Source organism: Coturnix japonica, chromosome 3 (genome assembly GCF_001577835.2).
Source record: "Coturnix japonica isolate 7356 chromosome 3, Coturnix japonica 2.1, whole genome shotgun sequence".
Classification (NCBI taxonomy): Eukaryota; Metazoa; Chordata; class Aves; order Galliformes; family Phasianidae; genus Coturnix; species Coturnix japonica.
Genome location: NC_029518.1, coordinates 7,380,651 through 7,407,826, shown reverse-complemented (window position 1 = coordinate 7,407,826; position 27,176 = coordinate 7,380,651). Strand labels below are relative to the sequence as shown.

The 27,176-nt window shown below is 42.1% G+C and overlaps 1 protein-coding gene and 1 long non-coding RNA gene across 18 annotated transcripts in view; both read right to left on the bottom strand.

The window, feature by feature from the left end:
- Nucleotides 1-8,852, bottom strand: part of CCDC88A (coiled-coil domain containing 88A) — a 69,726-nt gene extending 60,874 nt beyond the window's left edge. For all 17 annotated transcript variants that reach the window (XM_015856822.1, XM_015856826.1, XM_015856827.1 and 14 more), the window contains exons 1-2: nt 8,404-8,852; nt 8,214-8,314 (exon numbers count right to left, since the gene is read on the bottom strand). In XM_015856822.1, the coding sequence (XP_015712308.1) occupies nt 8,214-8,314; nt 8,404-8,466 (164 nt within the window). In that variant the 5' untranslated portion in view covers nt 8,467-8,852. The remainder of the gene's footprint in view (nt 1-8,213; nt 8,315-8,403) is intronic.
- A 5,633-nt stretch (nt 8,853-14,485) lies between these two features.
- On the bottom strand, nt 14,486-27,090 carry LOC107310829. Its single transcript, XR_001553745.2, has 3 exons — nt 26,980-27,090; nt 26,003-26,116; nt 14,486-24,957 (listed from the first exon to the last, which is right to left on the bottom strand). It is a non-coding gene; the product is annotated as an uncharacterized LOC107310829 (long non-coding RNA).
- Nucleotides 27,091-27,176: the final 86 nt, after the last annotated feature.

Sequence of the window (27,176 nt, the reverse complement as noted above, 5' to 3'; positions counted from 1 at the left end):
TAAACTCGGAGGATAAAAGGACAACCAGTGCTCAGTGGTATTTTGACTATTTACTGCAGGAACAGATGATGAAAGATCAGAACAGTATCACTATGTAGCTGGGGCCAAGTATAAAAACATTTGCATTATGAAAGATCTTCAACAAGTGTTCAGAAAGTGCAGTCCCATTCTCTAACTGTTAGTCCCACTCAGTGCCTGTTCTGTTATTTCAAGTGCCTGAAAACATCACTCATGGGGGGAAAAAAACCCATAACACAAACACTGGTTTCTTTCTCTATCCTCTTCTCATTAATAGTAAAGATGCATGTATTTGATCAAAGTGTAGGCAGAGAAAGCTGAGGAAATAAAACAGTTTACCTATCATTCACTAGGCACACCTATAGCACTGCATTAACACCTCTGCAAAAAGATATAATAATAGCTGTCAACCTTTCAGAGCAACAGATGTCTTTATCACACAACAGGAAACAGCTTTAGTACTACTGATCCAACATAACCATCAGATACAGTCTTCTTTTATCACACTAAAAAGTTACAATGTTTAAAACAAACAAAGCAGCTTTGAGCCAGCAATTCAGATCAGCAAATCCCTATAACAAGCAGTGGAATGCCCAGCAGAGCTGGAGCTGCCTGTCCCTGCTCCTCACCTGGCCTCCAACACATCTCAGCTCCACTGAAGGAGAGGAAAATCACTATGGCTCAGAGCATAACAGAAGACTTAAAAATTGTTGCACAATGTGAGCACTTCTGGGTGTTAAATGATTGCAGACTTCTAGAAGAAACAATACAGACAAAGCCTCCTTTGAGCAAACAGATGAGCCCCAGAAAGTCTAACAAACACAGGCCTGCAGCAGAGATCACCTCAGGAAAGAAGATGTACAGGTCCACCTCTATCTCTCTGTATTCTTCTCAGAGCACTCTGCTAACGATTTATCATTCACCTTCCCATCATGGACTGCCCAACAGCCTACAAGAAACAAACAAATCTGGGAGATGTGTTAAAAAGGCTCAAAGTACATGCAAATAGAATACCATTTCAGTCCTCATTGTAGAGGGTTTTTCTGAAACACAAAAGGTGGCAAATCCTCTAGAGCAACTGAGAGATTTTCTTTTCTGTGCTCTTCAGAAATAAGTTCACTGGCCTTCACACACACAAACCACTGCATGTAAGAAAAATGATAAACAGTAAATCTAAATTCTTCATCACAAAGGCCTGGAAATCCAAATAGGAATGGAAGCCAATATTGCTTGAGAAGGCAGAAAACCACACAAGTTTTCCCTAGCTCCCTTTACTCTGAAGAAGTATCACGACTGTTTTGTAAGTAAACTAATAACAATAAAATATACGTCTGTGAACAATGTAGAGCTTTACTCAGATAAACACAGCTTTGCTTAGGATAAAGATCCAAATGTACCTATCCTAACATGGAGCCCTAGCTAAGATTTTCGTTTTGCTTTTTGAACGATTTCAGTAGGGTAAATATTTAATTCCATGTCTGCATGTACATTATTCAGATTTAAGTTTAAAAAAAGAAAAAAAAAGGAACAAAGAACAGTTCTACGTTCTGCCAGAGAAATGCAGAACACAGCAAATCGAGCCGCTTGTCCTCTCAAAAAAGAATAAGATCTGCAAGGAACACTCCCATGCAATATGAGATCCTTACCTTTCTTTATACTGAATTTTTGACTACCAACTGATGTCCTTTGTGCTGACTCTCCCAAGGAAGGGAATAAATTCAAGTGCAAGGCTCTTTCTTGGATGCATGGGGATTTCCCAAGAAAGTACATTACGTTTGTTGTAAGGATTTGGACGATGTCAGCAACTTCCCTGCTTCGTCTCATTAACTGAAGCACACAGTCAGTTTTCTGTGCACATCAATAAATGCACAATCCCCTACTGATTTAGATATAAATAGAGCAGTCCACGAAGGACCTTACCCCTGTTAACCACACAAAGCTACAAGATCAGCATATATATAAAGGGTCTGTAAAAGAGCTGTGTTCTTTACATCTTAAGACACTAAGATTAATATCCTTGCTAAGATGCAAACCAACATTTGTAAGTATAACATTTGTCTATATTTTATAATACATCAGCTAACACGTGCAGTTTATTTTTGTTTGGGATACACAATGCCCTAAGCATACAGCAAAGCATCTTCCCAAGGTACCAGGAAATTACACCAGACATTTTTTTTTTGCTCAAGGGTTTGCTTAAGAAAAACAAAAATACCACATAAACAAAAAAAAGTAGAGCAATTTTCTCCCTTAGCTTAAAATAAGATAAACCTCCACAATAAACCTAAGTGACCCCTGTTCCCCCTGCTGCAGAAAAGGAAGCAAAATTTGAAGTCTATCTAAACACACGACACAGATCCAAAGATTCAGCGAAAGCCAGGAATAATACAAGCTGCTTATGAGTTCATCCCTTGCTATTTCCCAGTCCAAAAATACAACTTAAGATAATTGTCGCTTTTTCCTTGGAGTGAGCCAACGGGAAAGCAGACTAACCAAGTTTAGGTCAAGCCGTACTGTTGCTTCAATTCACTGCCTTAGCAGCAATTACTCCAATGAAACAAAGAGGGAGCATTTTGTTAACACTGCTTAGTAACAACTACCGAAGAGGCATGCAAATAAGGGCCATGCCTCTTTGGAGCATCTCAAGCCATAAGCATAGGGCTCTTTAAAAGAAAACAAAACCAGTGGCTTCCACATAGCTATTACCAAATAATCTCTGACCACTGAAGTCACGTGTTCTAACAAAGCAGCATTATGAAAAACGTCTTGATCCCTAAATAACCAGTTACACAGGGAAAAGCAGTGCAGTATGGAAAGATAAAGGAAGAAAAATAAAAAATAAAAAGCACTTAGTTCAGAAATAAGAGGAACCAAAAAAAAGAGGAACATGCAGAAGAACAGTAAGCTAAAAAAAAACCTTTCCTGACAGAAGAAACAAAGGAAGAAAGTCCAGAAGTAAGCTTCTCAAATGAAACGTAGGATGAGGAGATGCCTGATTTTGCAACCAACTTGTCAGCTAACCAGATTAGTTTGTAAAAGAAAAATCAGAGCACGGCAATATTTCATAAAGGCTTGCAGGGTTCAGATCCCCACACAAGCCATGGAACCAGAAGCAAGGCAAGCCTTGCCAGAGAAAGATGGCAGCCAGTCAGCCCAGACATTTCTGACTTAACTATAACTTTGGTATTTATTATTGTGACGCTACCATAACACTGTAGAGCTGCTCAAGGCACCCTGACAACCTGAGCAAGCTCTTCACACCACAGAAATCACAGCAAAACAAGCTTGTGTATTGCCTTTCCTTACTACATGGAGAGCAACAGCAGTGGCAGCACAGAAGTGACAGAGGAAAAGCAAAGTCAGCCCCACAGTCAGAAATATGGGCAGCCACAGCTGGAACCTCTCATCCATCTAAAGCTGAACCACTAAAACACACAGCACAGCCACTAGTGCAAAACCTGAGCAAGTATTCCCCTGGACATAACCACACCTGTGGCATTGTTGTGGGACTGAAAGTTAAAGCCAACTTTGCCGTGCATAAGGACAGCTCTATTCAGTACTGCCACGCTGTGCTCTGTGGATGCATCTCCTCTGCCAACTTGCTCAGAGATCTCTGCCCTGAAGCCTTCACAAAACAGCCCTAACTGAACTATGCCATAGGAGGAGATGGTGTGTCAGTACACTTTTACCTTTCCTGGCAATCAGGAGATAAATTATACACTTACACAGCAATTGCTAACTTCTTTATATAGTGCTTTCAAACAGGACACAGAATGTGAGCGAAATGAAAAACACTCTGAAAGTAAAACTAAAAAGCCACAGTGGATATAAGCTGTTTCCTTGCCAGAACAGTTTAATGCTTGAAATAAGCTATTTTGATCTCAGATATTTCAGATAAAACTGCCATTTGTAAAAACACACAGATAAACTCAGCTTTTAGACCTCGGCCTCAGCTACCAGCCACACTGAGTACACAGTAGGAAGTAAAACAACAGAAGAAATAAGCAGCCACAAGCACAGGATACTTCATACCATACATGAAGAGCTGAGAAGCACACATACATATGCAGGGGAAGATAAGGCCATTTGCTTCCTAACCTTCAAAGTTCTAGACTGAGCCACTGATATTTCTGCAAAAGCACTTTGGAGAGCAACAGCTCTCAACTGTTAGCGACATCTACCCGCATCATGGAAGCCTGGCAGAGCGAGGCTGAGAAACGTGAATCAAATCCATCCACTCCAACAAATGAGAATGGCACAGGCTTCATTTTATTTGCCATTTGTCTAAAATATCACACGCTTGTACTTTTGCTGCCAAACTCACCGATTTAATTTTCCCTAAATCATTTTTTCCCATCCCTTTGCCCAGTCGAAACCTGACTGAAGCCACCTCTTGCTCTTTGGCCTTCACATGAAAGAGTTAATTGGATTGGAGCACACGTCCCTGCACTCTTTCACAGAGCCAGGCAGCTGGTGGAAGCACTGGAGATGGAGTCCAGTTTTCAGAGAGATATAAGCAAGCCAGAAGTATGGGCTGGCAAGCTCAACTGTTTGGGGGAAAAAAAAGCTTACAACTGAAGACTGAGAGCTCAGAAAATGACTCACTGAAGCAGTCTACACATTCAAGGCACACACCACCACAGGAGTGGAAGAAAACTGTCAGCCAGTCCACCTGGAAAATTCTATGGGTGTGGAAGGTCTGTATGTGGATCCAGACAGAGAAAAACCGCGGCTGAACAGTGAGATGGAGGAAAAACAAAATATTCCTTCCTCTGAAATAGTTCTCAACATGTTTTGATGCAGTAATTAATGCAGGTGATATCAATGAATGTGTTAAATTAATGCAACGTGCAAGGGATGGCTAATCTGCTGTATCCTATTGCTTCATTTCAGCAGTGCACAAAATGTACGTCACTCCAGCACCTGCCCACTTCCCATCATCAGAAGCATCTTCACATCAGAGCATGGCAAAGGTATGAACTATTGTGGGTCAGCTCCCCCACCTCTCTGCTATGGCAGAAGCCCACTGAGGTGATCCCTCTGCATTGCGATTTACTTCCAAGATACATAACCTCTTTCTGTATCAAAGAACGCAAAGATGAAGGCCCAGACTTAGAAAGACAGATGGGTTTCCATCCATGCATCAGACACAGACTGCTCCCAGCAGAAGGTTGGTAACTGAATACTTCTGAAGAAACTGACCTAAATTTAAACAGGAAATGAGACATTCTCTCAAGTCAGGAGCTAATATTCTGTGATTGGAACTCACCTTAAAAAACAGGAAAATAAACAAAATAAAACAAAACCAGCTTGCCTGTAGCATCTCCAGTAAAAGAAGTGCTCTCCAGACTCAATCAGATACCAAATGGAATCCATGCAATTTTCTTGTGTACTAAAACATCCAAAAAGCCAACAGCAAAAGACATACAAGGAATGTAATGAATTAGTTTTTCCTCTTCCTGATGTATTAAGTATTAGTAAAGTCAATTCCAGTAGAAAAACGAACAACCAACCAACCCAACCATCTCAGCACAACTACCAAGAACAAAAAATTATGCTATGTAATGAAATATGTATTTTTTAATGTATAACTGCATAAAACATGCCTAACCCTCACTGTTAAGCTATAACTTCCCTCCCTCCCTCCCAGCACTTGGGAGCTTCCTCTTGTTCACATCCTTAACTTCCTTTAAAGCACCTAATCCAATCCACAGCAACAACACACCACAAAGTCCTTGCCCAGCAGATGCTTGGTAGCTGTATCCTCGCATTAAAACATCAGCATCCCCATGTGTCTCTAAAGAAACGTAAACAGCAAGTACCAGATGACATAACTCATGTCAATAGCAACTTCTAGAGGTGCTTTCAATGTGTTTCTAGGCATGGCACTCCTGGTCACTTCTGCAAGAGCAATGCTTCTCTAGAATTACTAAATGTGTCATAGCCTGTAACTATGGATCTCTATGTCTAATGTGAAATAAGTAACAGAAAATGTAAGAAACTCCAAAGAAAACTATGAATTTTCTGCTCCATATTCTTCAATATATGTTAGTTAACACCAAATGGAAAAAGAGAAAAATGCTAATAAAATAGAAAATGCTAAAAATGTGATTTTATTGGTTAGTTGAGGTTACATCTTTAAATGTTTTTTTGCAAATGAAGATGCATTTTTAATATGTGGATCCTGTAAAGGACCAGAAGTTAACATTGGTTTCCACTGACTTCACCAGGGATGGAACTTGTCTGCAAAACACAAACATTTTTCCCCCCTCTTTCAATCCTAGTGGAAGAAAAACAAATATATTCCCCCTCATCCCTTCCCAAATAAGAATAAGGTTCTGGAAGAAGCTCCATTTCTAAGCAGTCATCAATCTGAACATCAATCTCAACTCCCCACAAATGTATTTTAAATTAAACACACCTTCCAGAGTAGTTACATATTTGTAAAACTAGTGTTACTGCCAGTGCTTTTACAGGTTCCTCTAAGGTAGTTTGCCATTGTTCCATCAGCCAAACTTAGGTTTTTTTTACCTCTCTCCTGTGTTTACACATATACACACAACGCCTTCCAAGTAAACCTCAATCATCCCAGTATGCCATCAAAGCCAAGTTCAATGCTGATGCTTCAACCATAGGATTGTTCTCTCTCTACACATTCACCACCTATACACCAATTGGGTTATATTTTCTTAATAATGTAAAAACTTACCAAGAAAGCTTAATTTTGAAGTTATATTCTTCAAAATCACTTTGTTCCATTACCAAATTTGCCTTCTGTCTCCAGCTGTCAAACATTTCTTATCAAACAGAAGCTCTATGCGCTCCTGCACAGTCAAAACTGACAAGCTATTTCATGTATGTGAAGCCCAAGAAAAAAATCAATTAGCTGCAGTGACAAAGAAGGCACTGATTTCAAGAGGATAACAATTCAAATTAAATGTGGCAAGTAGAATTCTTTTTATACAAGTTATCCATATGAGCTCGATACCAACAGAAAAAGCTTTAAAAGTATGTGTGTACAAGTAAAACTCTAAGTGGAGTAACAGGATGCCCATCCTGAGTGCAGTGCTCCTGAGGAACAGCTGTCATCGCAAGCTGCTCATGCAGATGCATGCAGATAAATGCATCTATCTCATCATTCATAAGACTGTATTTTTTCATACCTAAGCAAATGGACTTGCTGCCTTCTTCTGTAAATGTAAGAAAAAAAATGAGTATTTTCTTCCAGTGTTAACATTTTTAAGTTACATTCTATGGCCTTTACAGAAGTATCACACTCTAGTCATAGCACCATTGAATCACAAGGTTGGAAAGGACCTACAAGATCATCTAGTCCAACTGCCCTCCCTTTACCATAACTATAGAAAACCACTAACCCAAATCTCCTAGCTCCCTATCCAGACGCTTCTTGAACACTGCAAGGGATGGCAACTCCAGCAGTATTACAATAGTGGGCAATGTTTCAGTCAGAACTATGATTAACAAAAGATAATGATCACAACACACAGTTGGATGTGCCGGTATTTCTCTGACTGGAACTTTTTGAGCTGCATGTCTTCTAAATAGCAAACTACACATTTCTTCACGTGTGATTTTATGTCACCTCATAACGATGGAGCTGCTTTTTTCTTAAGCAGCATTCAAGACAAGACTATGGAAAAAAGTTCAGTGGTTCATGGCCAAAAAATGCTCCACACTCTGCTTCAGCTTTACAGCACAACTGCTATATACTCCAATTCTGAACACTGGGAAATGAAGCAGAAGGCATTGCCAAGCAGACCACTCTGCTGGCAAACAACGTGATGCGACTGGTAAATCCTCAAGAGGTGCACTGCCAACCAAGATAGGTACCAGAATCTTATTACCCAAGTACGTTAATGCAAGATGTTTTTTATGATCATGACTTGACAGCGGAACGAATCGTTATGCTTCTCAGTGGAAATCTGGGAAACCACTTAAAGCGATTTCGTTTTCCAGCAAGCTCCAGATTGTCTCATCAGCCCATACTGCACTATGCATCCTGGAATCACATCACTTGGACGTTACACCATCATCTGCTCCAAAGTCTCCCCTGCCACTGACCACACGACTTCTCAAAGACAGAAGTTATTCACCCATGCTGCTACCAAAGGAAAAATGAGCAGTTTTGGTATGAAAGCAGAGTGACAGAGGCAGGCAGTGCTGCACACACTTACATCTGCAGCATGACTTCGTTGAGAAACACGCCATCCACCAGCGTCATGTATTCCTCCAAGCTGGTCCCATTCTCTTCCGCTAAGGGTCCGAACGTCCGAACCTGAAACGCAACCAGCGGGTGAGGAGAACACAATGCCAACAACGGGGAAACCAATGAATGACAGGCGTGCAAAAAAAAACAGCGCTTACCCATGTGACGAGCGGGCTGCGTGTGAACTTCTTCAAAAGGGGGGTGAAGACTTCGTTCTCCATTTTACATGCGACAGGCCGACATCGGCGTGGCTCCGTGATGCCAGAACTCCCGAAGCCCCGCTCCGCAGCAGCTCCCACAAGCGGACGGACTCAGCTGGAGCCAGCCAGCCCCATTTTCTCAACGCGGCTCCAATGCCGCCCAGAGCCCCGCGCCTCAGCGGCCAGGATTAACCTTCCTCTTTCCAACAGCGGCGTGTCTCAAAGGCCGCCCGTGTATCTCGGCCCCGCTATCGCCGCCCGCCCGCTACATGCTGAGGAGCCGAGCGGCAGGAAGGGAAGCGCTGCCCAGCGCCCGGGATTCCGCATCAGACAAAAACAACGTGCGGAACAAACCCCTCGCTCCTCGGGCGGCGAAGCGCCGCGTGCTCAGCGGGCGGCACGGCTCCCGGTCCCGATCCGCCCGCTCCCGTCCGGCCGCGCGGTGACGCAGTGCGGTGACGCCGTCACACCCGGCCCGGCGGCCGCACCTCGCGGCCTCGCCCTTCCCCGAGCCGCCGCTCCGAGCCCCGCGCTGCTCCGCCGCCCCCTCCCCCGCTCTCAGATAACGGCCGCCTCAGCCTCAGCCGGCGGCGACGCGCCGCATCACCCGCCCCCTCCTCCCTTCCGCCGGGCGGCTCCAGCGTATGGATCCCTCCGCCCGCCGATCCCTCCGCCGCTCGGCTCCGCTCCCTCCCTCCGTCCGGCCCCCCCTCGAGCCGCTGTGCTGGATGGCGGCGGGTTTGAAGAGGGGCGGGGCCGCGCCGGGACAGCTGCGGCACGGCACGGGAACGCGCCTCCGGAGCGCGCACGGCCTTTGCTGCTGCGGCGGGAGGGGGAGGATGGAGGGATGGCTGAGAGGAAAGAAAGGAGGGGGGGGATCGCCAGCGGCTTGGAGGGGAAAAAACGGGGGATGGAGCGCTTCCTCAGGAGGGTTGGGAGGAGGAACGGGATTCTGCACAGAGCTGAAGCGCGGACACGGCCGCACCGCCCGGGGGTGTGGAGGGAGAGGCGGCGAGCTGCCCCCAGCCATTGTGCTGCGCTGCGGCAACACCTCAGTGCTGCGGCTGCTGAGGTGTCAGTGTGTGCGATCTTATAGTCCAAGGATGACCTTCCCCACATCCCCCCCTTCTTTTCTCAGAGCTGAATGGCTTTATTTTGATGTATTCAACAGCAATCGGGGCTGGGTGTTCCTCCCCCCCCCAAAAAAAAAGAGGTCTTTAGAGGGAGCGCAGCCCTCCTGTGAAACAAAGAGAGAGCAAGGGAACATCCACAGACTGGGATCAGAACAAGGACCTGGTGATCCATGGGTAGAATAACTGCCAGCAAACTACCAGCCCTTAAAAAGAGCTACAAAAGCATTTCTGTAACAGCCTGAATACCCAACTGCTACATGCCCAGTCTCTGGCAGCAGCCCGCAGAATGCATTTGTGTGTGCAATGCCATGGAACTTCCCTGCCTCATCAGCTTGTTTCTTGTGGGCTCTAATTAGTCAATAATGACTTTGGTTAAAGCAGTCGCTATAAATTAGAAGAGGTTCGCAGCCAATATGGTGCTCCCATGTTAATAACACCAGCTGGTTCCTGCATTCCCAAACAACACACACTGAAGTAAAGGTTTGGTTAAACACTTTTGGAACGCTTAACTTAGAACTATAGAATCATAGGATCACTGTGGTTTGAAAAGAACACCATAACCATCCAGTCCAACCAATATTTTCCCACTAAACAACGTCCCTTAGTTACAACAGCTTTATTGTCTCTGTTCTTACCTTTTGTCAAGCTAAGCATGAGAGTACTTGCCTCATTTTCAGGTATACGCTGCAATCACAATGAATTGCTGCTTGGGGAACTATTCACCGTATAGTAATAGCTACAAGAAACCGGATGAGCTAGCAGCTCTTCACTTGCATTCGTTGTCCATTGCCTGCATGCCTTGCTGCGGGTACCTCAGGATGCCTGTGGATGTTAGGAATGCTCATTGTACAAACAGGTGTAGCCAGGCCTGACCCATTTTACAGCTCTGAGAGTGGTATAACTCAGACTGGTACCACTCCCTCAGCAAACCAGCAGCCCACATGAAGTTTGAAACCATCTTTGCTTGTCCTATCAGTGCTGCACACCTCCTAAAGACTCCTTAGGCTCCAAGCTTTCAGCTTTATCTGGGACATCTACAGCTCTTCTTTACAGTGGCTTCAGTTTGAAATTGCATCTCAATCCTCACCTTGGAAAGTCAAATATATGTTAGCTGCAATAGATCTGGTAAGATAGTTTAAATTATTAGACTTTGAGAGAATAAAAGGTAGAAATACTAAATTAAAGAGAGCATCAGAAACACAAAGCAAGGCCTCAGACCTGCAGGCAGACTGTGTGATAGCTTAACTATCTGCTTACTGCCTCATTTACCTTATCAGAGTTTGTCAAAGGATTTCTGATGGGTCCTGCCCACGTGGACTGCTTTTTAAGAAGAGTGCAAACAACCTGCTCATCTTCATCTGAAGCAAAACCTGGTGGTTTTCTCTTCCTGTTGTGCATAAGCAAAGGAAGGATGCAGAGAGAGCTTTCACTGCTGCTTTCCCCCACAGATCTGCCTGACCTCACAAAACTTCAGATTAAGGCAAAATAGGAAGCAAGTGTGGATGCTTGGGCCGATTTAGTAGGACTGTGACCATTGGACATTGAAAAGTAACAAGGACATTCACCTTGTTAGTTCCTACGCTTGTGCTCAGAGAAATCTGTTACCCTATCAAACCAAGGCTACTGGAATAGGTGGGACAATACCATGAAGAGTAAGGCACAGAGGGGTTGAGTCTGGCTAGGAATTCATAAAGATCCCAGAATCTACACTAGTCTAAGTTGCTTTTAGTTTCACAGGAGTGGAAAGAAGGGGAAGTCCTCTGTGGCATGAAAAGTAAAGTGGAAATTCCAGAACAGTTCAAGATTTCATATCTTTGAGTGACCAAAATTCCCGTCAACTATAAGGGAACTTTCAGAGTAAGAACTGTAAGACCCCTCAGAATGAGAGTACTTTGATTGAAAACTGAAGAATAAAGCAGGTGGGACTCGGGGAGAGCGGCTGCTGTCCATTTCATTTCTTTCTTAAAACAGACACCTTACAACTTTGTCCAACTGTACCAACTGGTAAGAAGTAGGTATCAAAATGGCAGACAGAGAACATTTTGTAAGGGTATCTGCAATAAAGAACAGTCCTCTGTGTCAGCCTCAATATGGATATGTAACACTTCCCATGGGGCAGGATGCTAATTGCAAAAAAAAAAAAAAAAAGATATTTACCATTTCCAGACATCTGTAGGTAACACATCCAGATCGATCTGATTCTCTTTTAGTTGTGTGGAGACCAAACCTATAATTTTCTACTGAATTGCAATTAGAATTTTTTAAATGCACCACATTTAAAGAAAATGGAGAAAATTTAATGCCATAAGTTGACAGGGATAGAACTGCAAAATTAGAGACAGATTTAATGTCAGCTTTAACTCACTGAATGGCACCCCGGACTATTTATTTTATCTTTTTTAGTATCAATTTCCTTAAGCTAGGTTGGTATTCAAACTGCAAAGCAGTTGGTGGAAGCGTTATATTTAATATTGTTGTTCATCCATAGACAGAAGCACGTAGGACTTTTTGTTCCTGTTCATTTGGTTGGACTGGCAGGAGGGATGTTACTCTGGCAAGTCAGCTGGTCTGATCACAGAATCACAGGGGTTGGATGGGACCTCCAGAGATCATCAAGTCTCGCTGAATGGCAGCACAGCATTCAGGCGTGTCAGCCACTCCTCCCAACTTCGTATCATCAGCAAACTTGCTGAGGGTGGCCGCTGTCCCCTCATCAAGATCATCGATGAAGATGTTGAACAAGACTGGACCCAGCACTGACCCCTGGGGGACATTGCTACTTACAGATCGCCACCTGGACTCTGCACTGCCAACAACATCCCTCTGTGCTCTGCCAGTCAGCCAGTTCTCAACCCACCTCTCTGACCACTCATCTATCCCACACTTCCTCAGCTTTGCTATAAGGATGTCCTGGGAGACAGTACCAAATGCCTTGCTGAAATCATGGTAGACTACATCCACCGCCCTCCCCCCACCCAGCCAGTGACATCTTCATAAAAGGCCACCAGGTTGGTCAAGCACGACCTCCCCTTGGTGAACTCACACTGACTACTCCTGATAACCTCCTTTTCTTCCAGTTGCCTGGAGATGGCATCCAACACAAGCTGTTCATCACCTTTCCAGGGACAGAGGTGAGGCTGACTGGCCTATAATTACCCAGATTTTCCTTCTTGCCCTTTTTGAAGACTGGAGTGACACTGGCTGTCCTCCAGTCTACAGGCACCTCCCCCATTCACTGAGACCTCTCAAAGATGATTGAGAGCTGTTCAGCAATCACCTCTGCCAGCTCCCTCAGCACCCATGGATGCACTCCAGTGGGTCCCATGGATTTATGAACATTAGTGCTGCCTAAGCACTCACAGACCACCTCTTCCCTGGCTGAAGGGAAGTTTCCCATTCCCCGGACCCTCTCACTAACCTCCAGGGTATGGGATTCCTGAGGGAGAGCTTTTTCACCAAAGGCAGAAGCAAAGAAAGTGTTCATTACCTTCACCTTCTCAGCATCCCCCATTACCAGAACACCCCCCTCACTTAGTAGTGGGCCCACATTCTCCCTAGTCTTCCTTTTACTGTTAACGTACTTAAAAAAAGCCTTTTTTATTATCCTTTATCACTTTTGCCAGATTCAATTCCAGGTGGGCTTTAGCCTTCCTTGTTGCATCCCTGCAGGCCCTGACAACATTTCTATATTCTTCCCAAGTGGTCAGACCCTTTTCCCACATTTCATGGACCTTCTTCTTCCCTTTGAGATTGCGCATGAGCTCCTTGCTCACCCACACAGGTCTCCTGCCACCTTTTCCTGATTTCTTGCTCACAGGGACACACCAATCCTGAGTTTGGAAGAAGAGCTGTTTAAATGCTGACCAGCTCTCACAGGCCCCCTTGCCTTCTAGCACCCTGGCCAACAGGAAAGCCCCAAGTAGGTCCCAGAAGAGATTAAACTTGGCTTTCCTAAAGTCCAGGGTAGCAGTCCTACTTTTTGCTTTAATTCTTCCACTCAGGATCTCAAACTCCACCATCTCATGGTCACTACAACCCAAGCTGCCCCCGACCTTTACTTCCTTAACAAGTCTTTCCTTGTTAATGAGAATAAGGCCCAGTAACACCCTTCCCCTCATCGGTTCCTCCAGCACCTGCATCAGAAAGTTGTCTTCAACGCACTGCAAAAATTGTCTGTACCATAGAATATATAGAATTATATTAATTCAGGTCTTTTTGTTGTTTAGCCTTATCTGTGAACATTTAGACTTTTATCTAACTACAAGAACATCTACTAATGTCATCCACTTTCTTCCCCTTAAAAATACTTGAAAACAAACAGCCAAAAACCCAAGCCTTAAGCATTATGGCAAGAACAGCATTTATCTAGGGCAATAGCTTTGGTCACGGCTAGTGGAGTGAGACAGAGCAAAAAGCTCTTGCTGACATGCCGTCTGTCAAAGAAGTTCCTGCCAGTGCTTCTCCTGAACTGGGTCAGGAAGATGAATTATAGGGCATGTTCTGCATCCCCTCTGAGAAGCAGCAAAGTGCAGCCCAGTCTCATAATTGTTAGCAATTACCGCTAGTATATGCAGATAGGTAGCTAGAAAAGCAAGACAACATAATTATATCAACAGCGCAACGCCATTTTAGATCCCTAATGCACAGAAACGTTGGGCTGATTTTCTTCTCTAGTGTTTTCCTTCCATATAGAGCACTCTCACCATTCAGCTTAACAAAACAGAAAGGGTTTTGTACCTCCAGTGAAAGACTTATTTACCTCTTCAAAATCCATTTACCTCAGTTTCATTTTATTATGACATCGTTTACTTTGCTTCACCCAGCACCATGTTACTGTTAATTGCCTCCCCACCCTTTCCCTTGTACTCTTGCTGATGCCTCCTTTCTTTCATCCATATTTTTACAGCCACAGCATCACTAGACCCCACTAGCTTGGGCAATGCTGGTGTGAAACCCATATTTATCAGCTCAGCAGAAGTTATTAGCTCCATCTCACGCAGAGCCCTGGGTCACCTTTCATGTTAGTATGTCTCATTAGAGAGGCATTCCTCATCAGATGAAACTGGTTTACAGGATCTTCCCAAGGTCAGTAAATAATGAACTGGATGGAGTACTTTGTGTTTGATTCATTTGCTTTCAGGCTTAGTTATGCGCATAAGGACTAAAAATACATGATGCTAAGAATGTAATTGTTAGTAGAATAGTACTCCATCCAAATCTTTTCTTTCAGCTCTTTCCTCAGGATTGTCTAATAATTTTCATATCTGATTGTACCCCTGGGTACATGTAAAATTATTTACCTCTGATAACGGCTTTTCTCTGTATGAAGTACTAATGAGACAATTAAAAGCTTTTAAGAAATACCTATTCTGGCTTAAGAAAAAATCTGCCAAGGTGCTTGTGGAACAAGAAAACACAAGTTACTCTTTTACATCGCTACATTAAAAAGGCATATTAAAACATTAGTGTTAATTAATATAAAAACTAAAGTGTCAAGAAAACTACTGCTGAGTAATAATAACAAAAGGTAATAAAATTGCTAGATAGCATTCCTGATAAGGCTCCTTGCAAGGGTGGGAACAGCCTGCTCATTCACACCTCTTTCAGAGGCCATAGTTAGCTGCAAGGACCCTTTGTTTGCATTACATCCAGATGGTTCAATGTACCCTGTCGCCAGTTTAATTGTGAATTCCATTTAATTGAAGACGAATACAAAATTGGAATTTTTACCTATTTCTGTCCATGTCTGGGAAATGTTGTGCCACAAAGGTTTGTAAAGGCACCTCAAAAATATAGATCATCGATTCAGAGTAGGTTTAGTGAATCACAGTAAGTGTGGGGGCAGTTTTTGGTCGCACACAATTAATGACACATTCACATCTTCTCTTGTGTTATGCCTACTAATGTTGTGTAGTTATTTTCTGTGAACTATTGCTTGCCTTGAGAGGGAAATCCAAGGCTCCTATTATGTATGCTATCAGTGCAGTATCTGCTGCTACACTAACTAGTAAAATGATGTTGAGTAGAAGCAATAAACATAGCACAACCGCTGCCATATGTGAAAAACAACCTCACCTCATTGCTATTCCCATTTCATGTATCTTTTGACATTTTTTTTTTACCCTCTTTAGTTTAAGAATTGTATCCAGGTAGTTTGTGTGAGAGTTGGTTTTCTTCTGCTAATACCTACGGTGATGTATTTGCTTATTTTGTTCAGACTTCTCTGAACCACTGTGTCAACAGTTGTTTCCTGCACATTCCTTTCTAATGTCTAAATATTTTTCCATCTTCCCTAGGAAGATTCCTCTTGCATGCCCGATATACCTACAAAACTCCATATTTTTTGGTAAGTTTGTTATGCAATACTGGGGTTCTTAAGGATACTTAAACAATGCTCTAACAGAACGCCTGAGGTTATCTGGGTTAAGGCCATAGCACGGTGTGCTGGTGGCTTAAAGGTCGGAGGATGGTTAGGCCAAAAAGTAATTTCTCCTTGTAATTTCAAGATTTCAGGCTTGTGTTAAGCTGATGGTTTTTGGAGGGAGGGGGGCTGTAGGGGGAGCCTTATTCTAAGGCAATTTCACACACTACTGATTTCACGATGCTTATAGTATTAGCAAGTATCGAGGTTTTTTGTTCATTTGGTTGGCTGGTTGTTTTTATAACCTGGGTAAGATTATACTTTATATGCTCTTGTATGGGCCAGTTAGGGATTTTTTTTTTGCTGAAGATTACTTTATAATGTTAATAGCAGCTAAGGAGGTGTAAGATATGAACCACGAGCAGGAGGACACTGTAGCCCTTTGCACAGTTCTTTTCAGAACATTTAATACTAAAAGCAATGGCCGGTTGGAAAGAACCAATGCTTGTTCCTTTCTGCTGTAGGGTATTTTTGACCGCAGACATAGTCTACCTTAACAGTCTACCTTAAAAGGATGAGATTATTCAGCTTGTTAAGTCTGTATCTCTGTGAAAGGAAAACACCTTAACAAAGAATGGTTTGTTGCTGACCTGCAGCTGGTTATGGTATTTCATCTGAAAGCCCATTTAAGTCCTTAATGGTAACATTTATTCCCTCTCCCTCAGAGGAGTATTTTACAAACAAAATTAATTAACAAATGGGGACGGCCAATTTTGTGCAGTAGTTTAGTGCGACGGTCCCCCTGAAAGGGGTGTTGGCACTAATAATAATCATTATCTCAAAATATCAAGAGGTCTGACTGTGATGAGATCCCTGCTCCATCCCCCGGCGGTGCGTGTGCAGTGCGGAGCAGACAGCAGCTGGCAGGACAGCAGAAGCTGTTGCAGAGGGCACAAGCACTAATAGTGCAAATAGCAAACAACTGACCTCTGACACGGGAATTATTAGCACCCGAACCCTTGATACTTCATCCAATTTATCCACAGTTTCCATTAGAAATGACTGACGTGCCTTCAGCTTCTGAAGCTTATTATTTTTTTAATTCACATTTCAGAGCTGATCCTTCTACACCAAGTGCATGTACAATTCCGCAAATGATATGAGCTGACTTGACTTCAGCACTGTTCTGTCTCAGGTCTTTTGCTCCATCTATTTCTTTCTTTCTCTGCCTCTGTCTTCTCTGAGGAAGCAAACAGCAGTGGAGTATTAGAATTGCTATAGTTTTCCTTATAGCTGCATGAACCATGTTTAAGAAATTAGTCAGGCATTCAGAGACTGTTAATCCTTTTTGTGAGGAATACAAGGCTTGGTTCTTCGAAGGAATTTCTCACTCCAGGACCCAGGATGTAGTTCAGTTCTATCTTCTAAATCCTCTTGCAGCAAGACAATCATACAAAAGTAAAAATGGGGGTTAAATGTGACTTTGTTTTCTTGCTGCCATTTCTTTCTTGGCTTGCTTTCTGATGCCAGTGTTATATCATCTTATTTAGAAGCCTACTCTTTGAAGAACTAATCATTAGCCCAGTGCTTATTAACAATACAGTGATAGAGAAATACAGCTGTTCCTCCAGAAGGAATAAGAGAAATTTAGTAGTATACGGGTTTAGAGATAAATTGCAGTTCATTTAATTATCGTGGGTTTGGGAACCTGAGAAGATAGCAGACAGGAAGCTCTCTGCAAAGTACCAGATGGAATCTCCTGAGAATTATCACATTTGTCACTCTTAGAATGAATCTGCTCAATTTACGAACCATAGTGCATAACAGCAGGAAATCCATGATGGGATGGACGGTGACAGTTAATTTTACTGATGCAAATTTGACACACGCACACAAATAGTGGCTGATTGAAGTAGTAGCTAGAAATGAGAGTGGCAATGAAACAGGTAAACCAAGCAAATTTCTGAATGAACAACCCTTTTTATTTTACTACGGCCCTATTTTAAGTGAAAATTAAAATGCTGGCTGTAGACGCTAAAAATCCAGTTTTACTTTATACTAAAATTATAGAATTGAAGATTCTTTACCTTCTATGGCGTTTTAACTAGATTTGAAAATCATTAGGCTTTTAAGCTTTCTTGTCAATAGACTACAAAGGAGGAAAAAAAAGGATGAAGCTGCACCCTGGACATCGTGCTTGAACCAATGATGCCCTCTGGAGGAGATTCTTTTATGTGCAGAGGAGTAGACAACACATTCACAAGGCAAATCGAAAGAGTGAGCCCAGGAAACGGCACATATTCACAATATTTCTGCTAAGACATGCAAACAAACCTTTTTGCTCCCAAACCAGTCTGTAATTTTGTTAATAATTTTGTTTGTTGAACCCACCTAAAGGACTAACTCTGCAGCGTTGTATTGAAGATGATGCTTGTAGGACCAAACTGAAATCTCCGAGACCTCAGAATTCTAATAAAATACCTTTACAGTTTCCATATGCCTTGCACTTTGGCCTGCTAGTGCTGAGACACTCACCTCACCCCAGGAATACAGACAGCTGCCTGCAAACACCAAGTGTGACTGCAGCACAAGAAGATCTATCCAGACTGGAAACCAGTAGACTGGTTATGCTATTAGCAGCACAGCCACGGTGACTATGGATTCATCTACTGACAGCCCCTGGTATGCTGCACAGCCTACACTGTCCCAGCTACATTTCTACTCTTATCTGAGCAGGCTAATTTGAACACATCTCCCTAATACATACTCAAGCTATAATTACCTTGACAAATAACTATGTGTAGACACCACTAGAGGAACACAGAATAATAATTTTTCCCTCACTTGCAATGTTTGCCATGCCATGAAGTGTAAAACCTAAGATGATAGAAAAAAAAAAATTTAAAACACCTTCACAACTAATAAGCAGCCTTGAATGCCAGCCCCCACCAAAGTGATGCTCAGCCAAGATATGTTGCATGTGTGCTTCTTTTAGAAAGCAGTGATATGACTGCACAGCAAGCTGGTACTAACTTTCATGCTGATGCCTCTAAGGGATATATTACTTCGCAGTCTTCTAGGTGCCTTCCTACATATCTTGTTTTTTCACAAAATCATCTGGTTTCCTTATTAGATCTACTGTTGTGATTAGAGCCCTGCCATCTTTTGTGCTTGTGGGACTCCTTAGATTCAGGTACCAATAGCCTGACACCCAAACACCCTGAACTACAGTTGAGACCTTGGCTTGTTGGCATTTATCTTTTTTGACATGTTACACACCCATTCCTATATACCATGAATGCTACACTTCACAATAAAGACGTAATATATACCTTAAAGAATCATGTCCAATAACGACATATTGGTTAGGTATCAGTAAAAGCTTTATTTTTTTTTTTCCCTTCCTAATCAGGCATGCAAAAGTGGTGACTGCAAAGGGTTCTGTTTAGACTCAGTTTTATTCTACATATCTAGAGTAATGTGCTCCTAATCCACCAAACAGCGCTCATCTTGTCACAATGTATTACCTTATCTTTATGAGCTCCCTGTCCTGACCTCCTAGTGCCAAACCTACTCACTTGTGATGTATTCGGTGGTGAATGAATCAAAGGCCTGTCAAAAGTAAATAAATAAATATAAATATCACTGTTATCTTCAGGAGTAAACAGTAACTTTTTGCTTAGTGACTTAGTTTCATGTAGATTCACCTTCTCAGTCTGCCAGTTAAAATACTTCTCTTTCCCATCAAAGATCTCCTTTGGTATCTTGGATGCCAGCTCTCCCACTGAAGGTGCCTACTGGGTGTATGGCAAGGAGCTAAATGTTTTGGGAAGGTCATATTATAGATTGAGATACAGAACAGAATGCCCCACGAGGCGTTTTGGACGCCTTTTCCAAGTGAAAAGTACTGCTTTTCATCTGTATGAAAGCTTTCAAGACATATTTTTCTTGTATAAAATTATTCTGGCACAAAAATACATATGAACAGCAAGAAGCCAACAATATTAATACCAAACATGTTGAACTGTATTTATTCCACAGAAAACCATGTGCATTTCTGCAGGGAATGTAGAATTGATTTTTAAGTACAGGAAGCGCTCTATTACTTCTCTGGCACCACAACGCAATGTTGCTTTGTTTGCTCTAAAACAGTAAGCTAAGCCTATCCAGTCAAAGCGTCAGGAAGGAGCTCTGGATCTGGAGCAGCAAAGTTTACCTTTCTGTTCTCCTGTCAGCTTTCCTAAACAAGCACTTTTAGCACTTTATTGCACTGAACACAAACTGCCAGTAGTAAGACTCACAGCAGAGTCTCAAATGCTGTTTCCAGCCTCTCCCCAACCCTTCTCCATCCATTTCTCTTCATAGCCTAAAGTCCTGCCAATATTTCTGCAAGAGTGCAAAAGCAGGGATTAGCTTCACCCTATGAGTCTCAATACCCAGCTTGCCAACCCATAATGGTAATATGGAAAACAGCAGCAGGCCATAGAACCTTGCAGAGAGCCAGCTACTACAGCCAAATCATTGTTAACATCTTAAAGAGTGGATACTGAGCCTGGAGTAACCTTGCATGTGAGAGTACTCCAGTATTAGGACCCAGCTAAGAAAACAACATGAGCACCTCTGGGAGGGAATGAGTTATAAACATGGTCTTAATATAGTCAAAGCCTCTTCCTATTGGGAATAACAGTCCTGAAGACTGTCCAGTGAACTTTTCTTTTCACATGCAATGGAAAACAAAAATTAGCAGCAGCCCTTTGATCTTTTCAGCTCAAAAGGAGGGTGACTTTCAGTCTTGTGCTCTTGAGAAAGTGTAATGGTGACTAGAAACAAGAAAAGGCTACAGCAAAATGCTTGCACAGCTCGAACTTCATGCTACCTGATTTGTACTGTCCCACTTGCATGAAACCACACATTACTAAATTATGCATCCAACTTAATTTCTTGTCTTTATTTTCTACAACATCTACCCTTCTTGTTCACTCATTGTAAAAACAATGGTTATGTACAGTAGATTTATACACTTGTCATACTACCAAAGTTTTATGAGCTTAAAGAAGTGTGAATAAAACACGCATTGGGTAAAATAAGCCCTATATAATCACGGTATAGCTCTCAGCTTTGACTCCTACTATGAAACAGTCCATGACAGAAAAACGTAACCCACAGCTACAGACAGAACCATTTGACAGTGAACGTTCCATAGGACCACAGTTTCCAAACAGCTTTTTTGATGTTTCACTACAGAGCCACTACTAAAAAATCCTGTATCCTGAATATACAGCCCACAAATTTAAACCACTTAATACACAACTTACGGGACCTTCACAAAACCCAGCTATGAAAATTTACACCAAGTTTAATGAAAACCATGGGTGCACTGGAATTCAGCATGCAGTCTAACCTCCAACTCGGAACACAAGCAACATCTTATCTTATAGAACTTGTTGCAAGTTAGATACTGGAAGAATTGTGCAAAGTAAATTAGGAAATTACAAGTCCTACACATGTGAAAACTGCAGTAAGGTTAAATGGCTCAAGACAAATTAATGTCCCTAACCACTGCCTCTAAGACACTTCTCACTTTGCAGACTATGAAACTTCAAGGCTGGGCAGCTTTCAGATTTACTGTGAAGTTTCACTCTCCTTATATTCTTAAGTAACACTTCAGTGATCCTAATATTGAGTAGCCTTTTCTTTAGGGAGGCTCTGGAAAGAAATTAAAGTGCACCTTTCCTAAGTGTAAGGAACTGAAAATGACACTTGATGTAAAGGAAGTCATTCTGTTTATCTTGTGTGACCCTCAGCTTTGAAGGAGTTTAAATATTACTGTGTTATCAGTAAGATTCACAGCTCAGACTGACCAAAATGAAAGCTGTATCTGTTACATATTCAGTAGAATAGAATAAAATCAGTAAATGGTGTTGTGAATACCATATATCAAGTTCAAGAACTGTAGCTGAGAGTAGCTTTAGGCTGGTCCTCTAAACCAGCTCACACATGGTTCAGAGCCACCCCATGGAATTGCCATTGCTTTGGAACTTCTTAGGAAGAGGAGGGTATTCAGTGCTCAGCTGTGACAAACTACTGGAAATTAACTTCATAACTACAATAATACCTCAATCCCTCATGCAGAAGGAACTTAGACAACAAAGAAGATGCATTCATGTGCATCATACAGGTATCAGAGAAGAGCCATTGAGTGTGTATGTATCCCATCAGAGTGGAAAAAAAAACCTCACAATACATCTTAATTATTAGAACACATCATTTCTACACACACTCCGGATTTTCATTTTAATTATTCATAAAAGCAGCAAACAGTTTGAATTTGCTGTAACAGTCTCATTTTGCTTCCACTACATTTGGGATGGACCTGTGACTTTTCAGGTCCTGGATTCTAAGAAGCATTTCTTACTGAATGTCTTTCTGCTGGATCTCTGACTACCCTTTCCATGGCAGAGAAAAACAGACAGTCAAGTTCTTGCTGAAAGAAACAGCATCCTATGAGAAGAAAAGCACCCTGTTGGATATTTAAAATGCTGAAGTCACAGGTAACATGCGTGCTTAGGATTTATTTTCAGCTCACAAGGAAAATGACAAAACTCTGGTCAGAGCGATCTTCAGAGCCCTTGACCCATTACGCAGTAATCAACCTTAATCTAATTATACTGATTATGCAGAATTGCTGGTCAGACTGAAATACAGTATTATCTTACTGAGAAGTTCTACTGTACTTTACAGCAGCTCAAAGCATGGAGAGAAATAGTAAATGTCAGAAATTTTTCTAAGACCACTAGATACACTGCTGCATGTTACGAACCTGTTCCAACCACATTAAAGTGGGTGCAGAAAATGCTTCTGTTTGCGTGACACAAATGTATGTCCCAGGCCATACGGCTTTGTTTGTTGAGGTAGAAACCTTCATGCAGTCAATAACAACCTGCTGACAGGCACTTCTGACCTCCTCTTCCACCTGTACACTAACGGAAGGTCGTGCATTTCTTTGTAATTAAAAATGGAGAGTCATGATAAAATGTTTCCCGGCCTTGTTAATGACTGAAATCTGTTGTTGGCTGAAAAACCAGACCAAGAATAACCTTTGAACAGAAGAATCGCTCGTGAGAAGAGTTAAACGCTTCAAAACACACAGAACTATTACCACAGTTAGTTATTTCTTAGATCTTCCTTTTCCAATGCTGGTGCATGTCAGAAGTTTGTATGTGTATACATGTGCCAGGTTTTGTCACCTGCAGTTTCCCAAGGCCAGATGTTTTGCCTTTTTGTCTTACAGTATTGCTTTTCCAGGAAGGAATGGTAAATGGAGAAGTGAGAGGTCATGAGAGAAATGGCTTATTTTGTTCTACCAGTCTCTGAGTTATCTTTAGCTGTGTAGCCTCCTACCAGAAGATTTCTTCTGTTCAGATAGTAACAACCACAGTAACCATAATAACTTACTACTTATTTGAGAGGATTTCCATTTTTGCCACATACATGGAACAAGTGGAAGAATAACCAACATGCTTATGTCTGTACTGGTCAATGAATTTCACCACTTTGCACATAGGGTTTCTAAGCATCTTGTACCTTTATTGGCACCGCTTCGGGCTCCATGGTTAGGACTCCCCATGCTACCTTTCTTGCCTTGTTGATTATCTGCTTCAAAATAAAAAGGACAGGGATTTTTCTTTTTCAGTGTATTGATTCATTTATTTCATTAACTTCTTCAGGGCTGCAAAACATGGTGCCAGAAACAATTAGAATACAAAGCACATAGATTCAAATCAAAACAGAATTCACCTTGCCCTAGGTCATCTTCCCTTAATGCGTATTTCTTTACTTTGTTTGCTTTCCTTAGAACCATTTTCACTTCTATTTTACCTTTAACTGAAGCACAGTGAAGTCACTAAAGTATATAATGTTTGTCAGAAACCTCATCAATAAGTAATTGCAAACAAAACCACTCCAATTAGAGTTTTATTTTTTCACCTCCTATTCAAAAGTCAAATTTAATGCCGCCAATCACACTGAAGAATATTGCTGGGGAGAAGATGAGAATGTTCATGTGCTAAATTAGGTGCCAAAGGCATCTACTGTACAAACATACTGATACCAGCAAACAGCTTAATTAAACATTTTATATAAGGACAAAGCACTTTCCTAAGTGCATGTTAAATGATGCACACAAAACCCCCCACATCTGCTAGAACATACTCTTTCTTCCTGGGGCAAAATAACAGTGACAGTGAAAACATATGTGCCAGGAACATGAGACTGATGTATGTAGCCTCAGGTTGTGCTGGGGGAGATTCAAGTCGGATGTTACGAAATACTGCTTCTCTGAAATGAATGGGCTGCCCAGGGAGGTGGTGGAGTCACTGACGCTGGAGGGGTTCAAGGAACATTTATATGTTGTGCTAAGGGACATGATCTAATGAGAACTATTGGTGATAGGTGGACAGTTGGACTGGATGATCTCAGAGGTCTTTTCCAACCTTGTTGATTCCATGATTCTATGACAAACAGGATGCGGAACTTTATAATGTTTGCACAATGAGCCAAAACACACATGAGAAGACAGTGCTTCGTAGACAGCTTTTCCCTTATTTTACATACAGATTCTTTTGGAAGCACAGCCTTGCTGTCATAAAACAGACTGCTGTGCCTCTTCTCTTTGTATTGTAAATATCTTGTAGCTGGTTGGTCAAGAAGCAGGTCTTGACTGAGTTCTCAGACAAACGAAACGTGCTACTCTTAAATCCTCTGGTTACTGACTTCAGGCTGCTTCTCTCTGGAGAGGTCACATAGAAGATCAAGTGCATGCAAGCACAAAATCTGAGTGAGCAAGCTAAGAGTCATACAGCATAGCCTGACAAACTAATGCTTCAGAGCTGCCTCACAGCCATCATAAGCTCTGCTCCATCTTCTCTAAACAAAAACAACAGCTTAAGTATTTGTGAACCGCACAAATATAGAAGCCTTAAGAAGTCACAGTTTGAGCTTGAGTTCCTGTGGAGAAATCTAAAAAGCAACACAGGAGAACATTATAGTATTTTCTGCATTTTAAATGTGTTAAATGTAATGCAAAGAGACAGACAGCAATAGGTTATGTCAAGAATCAATCAGAACTGCTAATCGAACTGATTTTCTCCTGGACTTAAGGCTTTTTTCAAAGCCATTTTTGATCCAGAGGAAAATGCTTCAACTAGACCCTCAAGATGCAATCTAATAACATGTTCAAGGATTGACAGACTATGTTCAGATTTGGACTACATTTTGACTGTGACTATTTATGACTCCTGTTCTATAAACATAAAACAATCATTGATAAGCTTAATTTTATACTTAGCACATTAGGGTAAGAGATAACTTCAAAGTACCACTACTAAAGTAATAGAAATTATGGATTTGCATATTTTTTCCCCAATACTCATAGTAAAAGTAAGTCAAATTGTAGCTACTGGTGCAAGAATTCTTCCACTAAAGAGACTGAAGGAAAGATGCTTTGGGCTCTTTGTGATTTGCTGCATTATGAATATGAGTGGAACCTATTGGAGGTGAAAAGAACTGGGTACTGACATAAAGAATTCAGTGGAATGCAGAGACTGGAAAGGCCTGTCACATTTGTTCATCAGTGTATATATAATGCAGTGACCCAAGAGTATGTCAAAATGTCTTCCAAAGCAACGTGTACAGAGAAGACAGAAAATTAAGCAGTAGCTGCTGCAGGAGAGCATTTCCTCCTCTACCTTCCATGCTATCAACAACAAAAAAGCCCCAAAACACTAAGAGCTCCCCTGAGATCTGAAAGCAGAACACAATACTTGGCAGGGAGAATGATTTTGATTACAGTGGACAGAATTCCCTCATAATTACTCCAGCAATTTTCAGAAACACTTTAAATGTTATGCAACAAATTAAAAGTGAAAAGTAAGATCACCTGCGCTGAAAGTATAAGCAGATTTTTCTCACTGTGTGTTAGAAACATTTCAGCTGACACCAGTAGAGGCAAGTATACTGTTAGCATAAGCAAGAAAACATGTTTTTGGCACGTGATACAACTCACCTATGTGCACTAATATGTGCACAGCTGTGGCATCACACTCTCCATTACCTGACACTTCTGGCATCCATGCAGCCAGCTGGAAGGGCTGCCTTCATCATGGCTTTGGTGGGGATGCTAAGGGAAGAAATGACTGCAGTGAAGGTGCAATACACTCCTCATAAAGCGACTTATTTTCTAGAGACAGTAGTTGCTCAGCATTGCAAGATGTGGAAAGGGCTTTAGAAAAAGACTGTAGAAAAATGGCATTGTTTTCTGTTGGTGTAAACAGAGCTAACATAAGTTGGTCTAACATAAGTGACTGCTGGCAGCTACTGAGCAAACTTAAAATGACGCTGTTCCTATATAGCAGACTGAGCAGAAGAGGTGAACATACTGTACAATCTTGTAAGTCTGAGTTAGTAATCAAACTATGCCAACCATCAAACCTGAAGGGGCTGTTCTACAGGAGGCAAGCAGTACCTTTATGCTACAAATGGTATCATACCATAAAACTGACTGTAGAAATGGAAGCACTGGTGGGCTACCTAAAGGAGTTATGTGCACCACATCAGGTATGGCTCTGTAGTGAAGACAGCATAGAATTGTTATCTCTCTTTGAGATTATACTAAATTAATTGTGCTGTATCTATGTGCAGGTAAAATCTCATTAAGGTCTACAACAGATATTCTTAAGCAAGAACAAGAATAGTGCATGAGGCAACCAGGATGGTGACAGTACTTGTTCCTCACTTGGAACAAAAAAGCAGAAATGACGGGTAAATGCATTTAAAATAGGCGTTTGGGTTATAAAAACAAACTGCTTGCCTGTGAAAGCAACCCAACTTCCCAGTCACTCAGCAGCAGCAAAGCATCAGGAGGGGAATACATTTAAACGCCAGGAGAGCACTTCAGCCTTTCAGCCACGTCGTGGGGGCGGATAGTGACTGAAGTTAAAGGCAAGAAGGCGGACTCGGAGATGGTTAAAGCAGCTCACTCACCCGCAATGCCGGATGAGGCTGTGAGGGACCGTGAGCTCCGCGCCCGCCCTGTCCCTCATCTCGTCTCACCTCATCCCGCTGCACACGCAGTCTGTTTGGCGATCGCGGCTCTGCGTGAAGCGCTGACCTCACGCCAGGCCTCGTTTCCAGTCTATCTGTTAATGCCGCGCCCCTCCCCTGAAGCCATGATCTGATTA